This window comes from Indicator indicator, chromosome 3 (assembly GCF_027791375.1).
Source record: "Indicator indicator isolate 239-I01 chromosome 3, UM_Iind_1.1, whole genome shotgun sequence".
NCBI lineage: Eukaryota > Metazoa > Chordata > Aves > Piciformes > Indicatoridae > Indicator > Indicator indicator.
In genome coordinates, this window is record NC_072012.1 from 12,342,097 (window position 1) to 12,353,332 (window position 11,236).

At 44.5% G+C, this 11,236-nt stretch overlaps 1 protein-coding gene across 2 annotated transcripts in view; it reads left to right on the top strand.

Moving 5' to 3' along the window:
• Nucleotides 1–4,042, top strand: part of CHCHD3 (coiled-coil-helix-coiled-coil-helix domain containing 3) — a 188,871-nt gene extending 184,829 nt beyond the window's left edge. The window contains exon 8 of one of the 2 annotated variants that reach the window (XM_054399541.1): nt 3,339–4,042. In XM_054399541.1, coding sequence (XP_054255516.1) covers nt 3,339–3,365 — 27 coding nt within the window. In that variant the 3' untranslated portion in view covers nt 3,366–4,042. The remainder of the gene's footprint in view (nt 1–3,338) is intronic. The other variant, XM_054399542.1, reaches the window with a different exon arrangement.
• Nucleotides 4,043–11,236: the final 7,194 nt, after the last annotated feature.

The following is an 11,236-nucleotide window of genomic DNA, read 5'->3' on the forward strand; positions in this document are numbered from 1 at the left end:
GGTAGGTGAGATTTGAAAGTACTTTAAAGAATGATACCAACAGCTGAAGGTGTCTGATAGCCTGGCTACAAAATGTTGAGAGCAGTCCTGTGGAGAAGGACTTGATGTGGGTGAACAGCAGGACACAAGCTGGCAATGGGCGCTCACAACCCAGACCCAGATGTGTCCTGGGCTGATACCCTCTGCTGTGAGGACAGGCTGAGAGAGTTGGGGTTGTTCATCCTGGAGAAGAGAAGGCTCCACGGGGATCTTGTGGCCTTTCAGTACTTAAAGAGACCTATAAGAAAGCTGGAAACAGACTTTTGATGAGGGCCTGTTGTGACAGGACAAGGGGCAATGGTTTGAAACTATAAGAAGGAAGATCCAGACTAGTTCAAAGGAAGATTTTTTTTACACTGAAGGTGAGGAGACCCTGGCCCAGTTTGCCCAGAGAGGTAGTGGATGCCCCATTCTTGGAAATATTCCATGTTAGGTTGTTTGGGCCTCTAAGCAACCTGCTGTATTTGAAGACGCCTTTGCTGACTGCAGAGCAGGGTTGGGCCAGATGACCCTTACAGGTCTTTTCCAACCCAAACCATTCTATGATTCTATGTTGTCCTCCAGCCTCTTCAGTCTTGTAACCATTATTCCAATATTTAGGATTGAGTGGCCCTTCATCATGCATACTAGTCAGAGAGAACCATCATTTTAGGTTCATCCTTCACTCTTTTTACTAGATACCATCTTTCAGTCTAGTAGAAAAATATGTAGAATTAGTGGAGCTGGAAACACTGAACTGAAACTCAATAAAAGGCATTTTCTGTTATGGCCACCATTTAGCACTACCTTGTTTGAAGGGACCTCAGTATGAAAAATCAGAACAGGTTCCCTTCATATCTATATTGGTTCAATGAAAACAAGCAAAAGACACAAGCAAAAAATGTGAAGATATGAAGTAAATTTGTAGGTGATATTAAATGGCTTCAGTCAGTAAAGAACATTAAAAAAAATTTAAAAATGTAGACAAACCCAAGACCTGGGACACTCCCAGTTGTCTGAAGATGAAATTTTGTGGGCAGAACTATGCATGTGATGAAAAAATACCGCAATTTCTTTCCTTAGGGTACTAAATAAAAGTAACACAATTTTTTCTCAGATCTTTTGGGAATTTCCTGCCTTAACCTAGGCAGTGTTGAATTTATGTAAAGTTAATCTTCAGCCCAGTCATGGCTTCAAGCAAGTTTCAGTAATACCATTGCAGAAAGAATCTTCCAGGTAAAGGAGCCTTCATCAGGTTATAGAAATCTCTGCAGGGATGCTGTCAAACTGAGACTGGAAATTTTGTTAACTAATAAAAATTTCCCTTATTTTTGTTAGTAGTAGCACCTAAGGGAGCATAAAACCCAATCTTTTCGGTTTGTCAATGTGTACTCCTCTACTGTGGATTCTGGAGAACATTTGTGATCACAAGGACTTTACAATCTATCTGCACTCTGTCCTGCTCCTTGGTACACTTCTTAAGTCTTGCAGAAACACTGCTTGATCTAGTTGAATGGTTCAAGTTACTTTTTGGTAATACCATGAAAATTTGGTTAAGGACATGACAACCGACCTTTAATTCCCTTCAATTTTCCCAAACCCTAACTGACAACACAGTTCAGATTCTTAAGAAAATGTGCTCTGTGTGGGCAGATGGTGCTGCTCAAATGCTTGAATCAGCTCTTTAGAATCACAGCCTCCAAGGCTGAAGATGCCACAACCTCTTTCCTTCCCTTGGGAGGTCCAACCTCCTGCTCAAAGCAGGATTAACAGTTAGGATAGATGAGGTTGTTCAGTGCTTTGTCCAGCTGGATCTTTGACAACCTCTAAGGCTGAAGATGCCACAACTTCTTTGTATCTCTGTCCGTCTGTGTAATTATCCTTGAAGAGAAATATTTTTTCTTATCTATTTGGAACCTCTATTGATTTGATTGCTATAATTATAGAATTGTTTGGGTTGGAAGAGACCTTTGTGATCATAAAGTCCAACTGCTAACACAGCGTTGCCAGGTCACCACTAAACCATGTCCTTCAATACCACATCTCCACAGCTTTTAAATTCCTCCAGGGATGGGGTCTCCCTGGGCACTTCCTGGGCAGCCTGCTTCAGGGCTTGACAACCCTCTTGATGAAGTCTCTCAATGAAGCCATCTGGTTTGTAGATCTCCTGTAAGATTTCAGAGTTAACATTTGGGATTGCTCCTGACATAAGCCCTAAAACTTAACAAACCATTTCTTAAAAGGATACCCCTAATTACTGTCTTCCTCATTTTATGGATTCTGTAGGCAAAAACAGTAGATTACCTTTGTCAACCTTGTAGTCCTCCAGTGAGCATAGATGGCCTCCAACATGCCTTTACTGCCTAGCCTGTCAGTGTCCTATTAGATTCCACTTTCTCTTCTCCTTGCTGATCTAGACAATTAGTATCCATATATGTGCCTGTCTCTGCAGACTCTTTATCTCTAGATCATGGCAGTAGGAAGATCTTGGTAGACCCTACATACTGTCCTTGCAAGTCTGAATTTTCATGGTAGAGGCCAGGACCTCTCAAAAGAGTCAAGACCTTGGTGGTACGGCTTTCTGGTGTGGTAGGAGGAATAGCTCTTGGACTAGTTGTCAGATCTATGCTTTTAGCTTTTGGTGGCCTGGCTGTGTGCAGGAGGTGACTAATCATAGAATCATAGAATTGTTTAGGCTGAGAAAGACCTTTCAGATCATCAAATCCAACCATTAAACCAGCACAGCCACATCCACCACTAACCTGTCTCCTTAAGTGCTACATCTACACGTCTTTTAAATCCCTCCAGGGATGGTGACTCCATCACCTCCCTGGGCAGTACAAGGTCAGTGCAACACATTCAGACTATTGAGATTTTGATTATGACTCAGAACACAGGAAGCACGTAGGTAGGGGAGCTAGTTAGTGTGGTAGGACTTGAAGATATATATCCTTGAGTATGTAATTGCTGGCAACAGGATTCATCTTATTGTAAGGTCAGACATTTTAATTTCTTTAATAGCCACAGCACTAGAGCCATGATAGCATTAGGATGGATGAAAAGCAATCTCACTACAATTCTTCAGGCCTCCAAACGGCTGGCTTGTTGAATCCTCAGATAGCCTCATTCTGCCTCTGAGGCTTGTCTCTCTGATGGTGTGTGTGCTGACAGTGTTTCTTTTGCTATATTTTAATGTAAAAGACCTTCAAACCCTCAGAAGGAATTGTAGACAAACTTCAGGGAATCTCTGGGATAACTCTGAGTTACTGAAAAATGTGTTTTCTCCCTTTTTCTTCCCTTCCCCCTGACCGTTTCCATAGCAGAGCATGCTTGGGAGAGGAGGATAAAGGCATCATCCAACTCAAGCACAAAATCATCAACTCTAATTTCAGCAGAAGAGCATTTTTTTTCCCAAGAATGATATGATGGCCCATTTACAGGGCAGGCCAATAAAGAGAAGAACTGGAAGAACCATTTCAAGAGCAGCAGCCATCACGGCTCAATCACAGTGTGAGCATTTGAAAAACCGAGACCTGTATCCAATTCCATCAGAAATCGCACAGCCGAAGATCCTGTTCAGTATTAGTAAAATCCATTTATTGGTGATTGAAGGAAGGAAAAGTAAAGAACCTTTCACTGACCTTAGAAAGGGGAAATATCCTTCAAACGCTGCTATTTCGTTGTAGAATCTCCTCAAAAAAACTTCCCACTGTCAAAGGCACGGGTAGGTAACACTTAGGTGTGCTGGGATGTGGTGGGACTTTGTGAGCAAGTCAGCCACTGCTCCTCACCGTGCTGTACTTCTTGCTCATATTAAAATTTCTCTTACCCTTTATAATGACAAACTAAATTGTGCTCTAACTTATTTCACAAATGATGTAACTTAATGAAGTCTCTCTCCAGACCTTCTGCTGGAATGATGTTAATGATGCAACACTTCAGATGTAACATGGCCTTTACTTATCTGAAATAATTCTGTTGTGAAAATGCCTCTCTCTGTACCAACAATAAATATATTTTATGAACAAGACTGATGCTTCAGTCTGTGTCTCTTTCCAGGGCATGGAGGTGGATGGTGTTCCCTCTGCTGTGTCAGTCATGGTTTTCCCAGCACATGTTGTTGATGAAGCTTTCAAGCATAGATTTTTATGCATAACCAACCTTGCTTTCAGAAACTTACATAGAACTGGTTTGACTTTTAGGTTTCTTGGTGTCTTTGAGGTGCTGGGCTCAAGGATCCTCATGGGTGCCTTCCAGCTCAGGATAGTCTATGATTTAAACTAGAAGTCAGGTGAGACCACTACTCCTGACCTTGCTTCTACCAACTTGTGTGGTGTTATTCCTCTTTTTCTGGATGCATATGCATCTATATTTGGGTGTGGTGTCTCATAAGGGGGTCATGATTTCATGTTTTCAAGTTGCACCAAGGAAGGTTTAGATTGGATATTACAGGAAACTTCTTCGCTTGAAGGGATTCTCAGACACTGGAGCAGGCTCCCTAGGGAGGTGGTTGAATCAGCATTCTTGAAGGTCCTTAAAAGATGAAGATGTGGTGCTAAGGAACATGGTTTGTCACCAGCCTAGGTGCGGTTGAATGGTGTTTGGACTTGATGATCTTAAAGGTCTTTTCCAACCAAAATGATTCTTTGATTCTGTAGACACTTTCCTTCACAGCAACCTAGAAGTATTCCAGGTAATCCTGTGCTGTGATTCATGCCCCACCAGCATTCCCTTTCTTGGAAAGTACCTGTGAATGAAAAGCCACAGAGTGCCCAAGACTGCATCCATTTTAATTGTTTTTGTTCAGACAACAGCTGCCACATTCCTCTTACCAAGTGATCTTAGAGGAGATTTTGTAGCCAATAGTAACAGTAAGAGTGTCAAATGAGCAGCTTGCCTGGAGCCTTCTGCTCTTTGTTTACCTGCTTCTCTAATTGGTTGCTTTTTCACTGCATCCCACCCCTCAACTGCTAGTGCACCTGTGGATCTCATTTGTATTCAAATATTGCCAGTGACTCTCCTGTTCTAATTATCAGGATGCTTTGTGAGTACTGTTTAATTAAGGATGGTTTGTTTGTGGTTTTTGTTTTGTTTTGTTTTGTTTAATGCTATCAAAAGGAGCTGGGCTTTTTTGACACATGGAGCAACTGTAATAGCAGTAGGAGAGGAAGATTCTGGAGTTCAGCGTCAGGTGCCAGGTAAACTGCTTGAGAGAAATCATAGAGACAGCAGTGACATGTTTACATGGTGACTTGCTGTAGTGTTTACAAACCAGCTAACTCACAAATTCTCCTTTATAACATTCTCTTTTGTAACAGAGAGCCAAGAAGCTGGCAGATCTGTCCTTGCCAGACTTAGAATTGGCATCAGAATGCAGCACAGAGGAAAAGCAGATGTTTTTCAAGCCAGATGATTCTGTAAAATCAGAAGAGGAGCTATGTCGGGAAAGAAGGTCTCTGTTATTGCCAAATGTTTCTTGGTTTCCCATCCTGACAGCCTTGAGCAATGGGACTCAGTCTTGCTCGCTTTGTTCCAACTATATTTCAGGCTTCATTTGAGAGGTTGTGTTCTTTAAACATCTTCTGTATAGTGGCATCTCTAACATGCTGCTTGAGCATGAGAGATGCTTGTTGTGACAAAGAGGGTATAGAGTTTAAAACTGTCCACATAGTGGACATATTTCACCTTTAAAGTAGTGCAGCAGTTGAGGAGTGAGCTTCTGCTTGCCACATCTTCTGCCTGTGCCACCTCTCCTGTGTACCTGCCTCCTATTCTTTTCATCATTCTCCCCTCTTGCTGTGGTGGATAGCAAGTAGGACACTACTGCTTGGAAAACAGAGTTGAGAGGTGATGGTGGACATCTCTGCTAAAGGAAGCAGTAGGTCATCACCAGATTTGCCAGTTCTGAAACTGGACTAATGATATTTAAAAAAAAAGAAAAATGGCAATGTTTTGTAAGATCTGAAGAAGCACAACCAAGAGGACTTGTGTGTGTTTCTAAGCATTGATCTTATTAATGCTGATCAATATCTAAAAGATGAGGGGGTAAGAGGATGGGGCCAGACTTTTCAGTGGTGCCCAGGGACAGGACAAGGAGCAAAAGCACAAACTGGAACCCAAAAGGTTCCATCTAAACATAACAAAAAATTTCTTTCCTATAAGGGTGCTGGAGCCCTGGAGCAGGCTGCTCAGAGAGGTTGTAGAGTATTTCTCTGGAGAGATTCCAGATCCACCTTGGCATTGCGATCCTGGGCACCTGCTCTGGGTGATGCTGCTTTAGCAGGGGGGGTTGGACTGGATGATCTCCAGAGGTCCCCTCTGACCCCACCATACTGGGATTCTCTGATCCTCACCTTACCGTTTATGGTACTGGGAGGAAGGAGGAAAAATGCTGCATCTAGTCTGATCTGCATAATGTTCATCCAGCCAAGGCTTACCTTGTAGCTACAGATCAAGTGTGAAAATCTTTCAAGTTTCTCATTTTTCACTGTTTGTTAGACGTGGGGGCATCTCCTGCCTTGTCAGAAATAACCAGATCTCTCCAGGATTGCTGAACTGAGAGTTTGAACTCAGCTTAATGGATCCTGATCTCAGGAAGAATGATAGGGGTGATACTCTCTGGATTGACAGGTGACAGCATGACACTCTGCCCATGGAGGAGAACAATTTCAGATGTTCCTGTTGGTCATTCACAAGCTCTGATCAGCTGTTACCAAAGGGCCATTTTACCTGGGGTTTTAAATGGAAAAGCTGTTTTGTACCAGTTGAATCAAAGCATTTCGTTGTTCTTTGCTCAGTGCCTGTGGAACAAATCACAGGTCTTTCAAAGGTGTCAAAATAATCTCTGCTCTCCTACTCTCCTGTAATTTAGCAGTGTTGCAGACACTAGAGTTCCTTTTCTCAGGAGTCATGTGTGACAGATCACATCACCTCACGGAGCTGGATTTGGCTTTTTCACCTGTTGGGATGTCACTGCATTACAGTTTTCAGCAGATATTTTGAATTAGCTTTAATATTCATAGATTCATAGAATCCTAGAATGGTTGGATTGGAAGGGACCTCGAAGATCATCCCCTGAAGTTCCAAACCCCTTGCCCTGGGCAGGAACACCTTCCACTAGATCAGGTTGCCCAAGGGCCTATCCAGCCTGGCCTTGAACACCTCCAGGGAGGGGGCATCCACAACTTCTCTGTGCAACCAGTTCCACTGGCTGACCACCCTCACTGTCAAGAATTTCTTTCAAATCTCCAGCCTAAACCTCCTCTACCAGCTTCAATCCGTTCTTTCTCATCCTATCACTACAAGTCCTTGTAAAAAGTCCTTTCCTGGCTTTCTTGTAGGCCCCCATTCAGGTACTGGAAGGCCACTATAAGGTCTTCCTGGAGCCTTCTCTTCTTCAGGCTGAACAGCCCCATCTCTCTCAGCCTGTCCCCATAGGGGCACAGAGAAAGGCAATGGATGTTAAGTCATTTCCCAATGTGCCAGATCTCATTTGCAGAACCCAGAAACCATCAAGTGTTTGTCCTGTGCCAGTTGATAGCACATCACAACATCTCCTGTGAAAGGAGAGAGCTAGAGAGGACATGCACATGGTAGTCTTCCATCCCAACAGCATGAGCGTCCTTTGTTCAGGCTATGACATCTCTTCATACAAAATCCTCTGCAGGTCACAGAATCACAGTATGGTGGAGGTTGGAAGGGGCCTCTGGAGATCATCTAGTACAAGCCCCCTGCTAAAGCAGGATCACCCACAGCAGATTGCCCAGGATTGCAATGTCCAAGTGGGTTTTGAATCTCACCAGAGAAGGAGACTCCCCCACCTTTCTGGGCAGCCCTGTCCAGTGCTTCATCACCTTCAAGAAGCAGAAGAGATCTTGACCAGTAGTACTGAAACCATTTGTGTTCATGCTTTAAGAACAATGATTTGGCCTTAAAGAGCTGGAGGCTGTTTCCAGGGCTAAGCACCCACTGTCACACTGAACTTCAGGAGAACACTGAGTGCTACCAGATCCTGGCTCTTGCAAGCCCACAGAAAGATTCAAGTAGAGGTCTGGAAAATGCAAAGCTGTGAGGTGAGGTAAGTTGACAGTGATGCTCATGTTGGGTTTTGCTGGGTGAACACCCTGCTGTTTTCAGCTCTGTGTTGGAGAGGAATGTCTGTCATCTCAGGTCACCTTCCTATTTGCTCTCAGCTGCTGCTCTTATCAGAGGGAGCATTATCAAACAGGGCCTGGAGGCAAGTGCGTCTCTGTTTGATCAGCAGTGTGGTGGTGGTCCCACAGCGCTGCGCTGAAGATATTCCCGCCAGAGAAACCCTACATGCAGCAAAGGTACTGTGCCCTTCCAAAGTCTGCCTGGCAGTGAAACTGTCACTGCAATGCAAACTTACCTTCACCAGCCAAGGTGATCAGCCTTTACCCCTCCCTGAGGGAGAGGCAGACATCCTGAATGTGGTGTGACGAGGACCTGGGACTTGGAGTCATTGTGCAAGAGCCAGGTAGGTTTCCAGAGAGTGTGGGGCGCTGAGCCAGGGCACCTCGGCAAGAATGTCAGCTGTGTGTGAAAAAAGATGCTTGGTAATTAGAGAGGTAATTAGTTTGGTAATTACTAAGGTAATTAGTTTGATTCTCTCTCAAGCCAGTAACTGCTGGGAAGAGAACACTCAGCCATTGTGCTGGAGGGAGCACCTGGAATTGCAGTGCTGCAGCGTCCCTCCCATCAGGTTAACCCTTCTCCATCCTGGGATGATTTGAACGAAAAATAACACTAAAAGATCAGTTTGTCAGAGGTCTTGTGCCCAAAAACTTCTGAGCCAACTTCCAATAGCATTGAAAAGTGTTTGTGTCATAGAGCCCATCTGCAGTGCTTTTTAGTTCTGAAAGGGTTTAGTAGGTAGGAGTACAGTGGGGGCAAGGAGATGATGTCCTGAAGACCCCTTAATGGACAGGAACAGGTTTTGCTACACTGTCCATCAGAATTTACTGGGTCTTCTCCCCTGTTCATTATGTCAGGATTTTTCCCCCCTCTCTGTTTTAATATTATTAACACTTGGGCTGTTTTGAAAAGGTCAGCGTAAGCTCAAATATTTTCTAATCTGACTCTTCAAAAGCCAGCAAACAAGAAATCTATATTCCACCCTGCCTCTGAAGAGCTGAACCTGGTGGTTTGTAAAGCAGGTGTTTGCAGAGGTGACTTGGTTTTGCTCATGATTCCTGCTCCTGGAATCAGGGGTAAAAATTAGAATATCTGCTTTTGTCTGACAAAATTAGTTTTGCAGAGAGAGGTCTGTGAGCAGGATCCAGATACAGCTCCAGGAATCACAGAATCATAGAATCATAGAATCAAGAAGGCTGGAAGAGACCTCAAAGATCGTCGAGTCCAACCTGTCACCCTAAACCTCATGACTATCTAAACCATGGCACCAAGTGCCACGTCCAGTCCCCTCTTGAACACCTCCAGAGATGGTGACTCCACCACCTCTCTGGGCAGCACATTCCAATGGCCAATGGCAAGGAGCACAGTTACCGCTCACATTGCAGCAGGGGAGGGTTAGATTGGACTTCTTCACCAAAAGAGTTGTCCAGCCTTGGAACATGCTGCCCAGGGAAGTGGTGGGATCACCATCCCTGGAAGGGTTTCAAAGCCGTGTAGATTGTGGTGCTGAAGGACATGGTTTGATGGTGACCTGGCAGCTGGGTTAATGGTTGGACTGGATGATCTTCAAGATGTTTTCCAACCCAAACAATGCTATGACTTTTAAGACCAGAGGCACAGAGCACATCTGTATCTGTGGTTTTACATCTTGGAAGTTGATCCCGTTGCTGCTGACTTAGCAGGCAAAATCATAGAATCACAAATGGCTTGGTTTGGAAGGGACCTTAAAGATCATCTAGTTCCAAACCCTCTGCCATGGTCAGGGACACCTAGGCCAGGTTTCTCAAGGCCTTGTCAAGCCTGGCCTTGAACACCTCCAGGGAAGGGACATCCGCAGCTTCCCTGGGCAATCTGTCTCAGTGCCTCACTACACTCATTGTAAAGAATTTCTTCCTAATCTCTAGTCTGAATCTCCCCACTTCCAACTTCAATACATTCCCTCTCATCCTATCACTACAAGCCCTGGTAATAAGTCCCTCATCAGCTTTCTTGTAGCCCCCTTCAGGTACTGGAAGGCCACTATAAAGCCTCCCCAGAACCTTCTCCAGGCTGAACAATCCACATTCTCATAGCCTGTCTCCAGGCTTCTTTGTTTAGCACCAAACAGGAAGAAAATCTCCCAACTCCTGTCCTTTTGTCCCAGTTTGCCATCTCGGGGGTGCAGCGAGGCAGCAGCACAGCGAATACATGCCAGTGTTTGCTCTTGTGTGTTTAGGGGAAAGCTAAAGAAAGGAGGAGGCAGGGGGAGAGGCAGGGAGTCAACAGCAAGAGAATATTAAATAGCCTCCAGTAAAACAAGGAATGGTTGTGAAGCCACTTGGAGCTCTCAAAACGGGGTAGTGTGTGGCTGCTGCTAATGTTAGGGTAAGCAGCACACGGTCTAGGACCTGCCCATCGACACGAGAGCTCTGCCTTTGTGCCACTGAGCCCAGCAAAAATCATTTGCTCAAGTGCTCACCAGGGTTTTCCTTGAATGGAGAGTGAACCCATTAGGGAGCCTGTCAAGCAGCCCTCCTTACAAATCACTATCAAGCCTCGCCTTGCTGTTTGCTGGGTGTTGTTTCCTTTAAAAGGAAGCTTTTTCAGCTGACATGGTGGCACTTTTGGGGGTTTGGAATGAAGCTGATTGCTGCTGTTGCAGCTTGGTCTGCTGTTAAAAAGAAACAAAGCAGCATAGTAAAGCCATGTGTATCTCAAACCTTGGTGACTTTGTACCTCCTGCTATCTGGAGTCAGCCTTTGGGAGCTTGTGATCTTTCTTTTTGTCTTCCTTATGCTTTCCATCTAGGTTTGATGTTCCTCTAGGCTCAAGGGCAGCCCATGCACAAACTAAGATGGTGGGTCTCAAAGCAAGAAATCCAGAAAATGGTCTCACTCTTGCTTCCTCAAGAGTAGAACTGACCAGTTGAAACAGCTCTCTCTGCTTCAGAAAACATTTATCTAGACAACTCTCTACAACTCCCTGAAAGGAGATTGGAGCCAGATGGGGGTCAATCTCTTCTGCCAAGTGATAGGGTAAGAGAAAATGCCCTCAGGTTTCACCAGGGCAGGTTTAGGTTGGACAT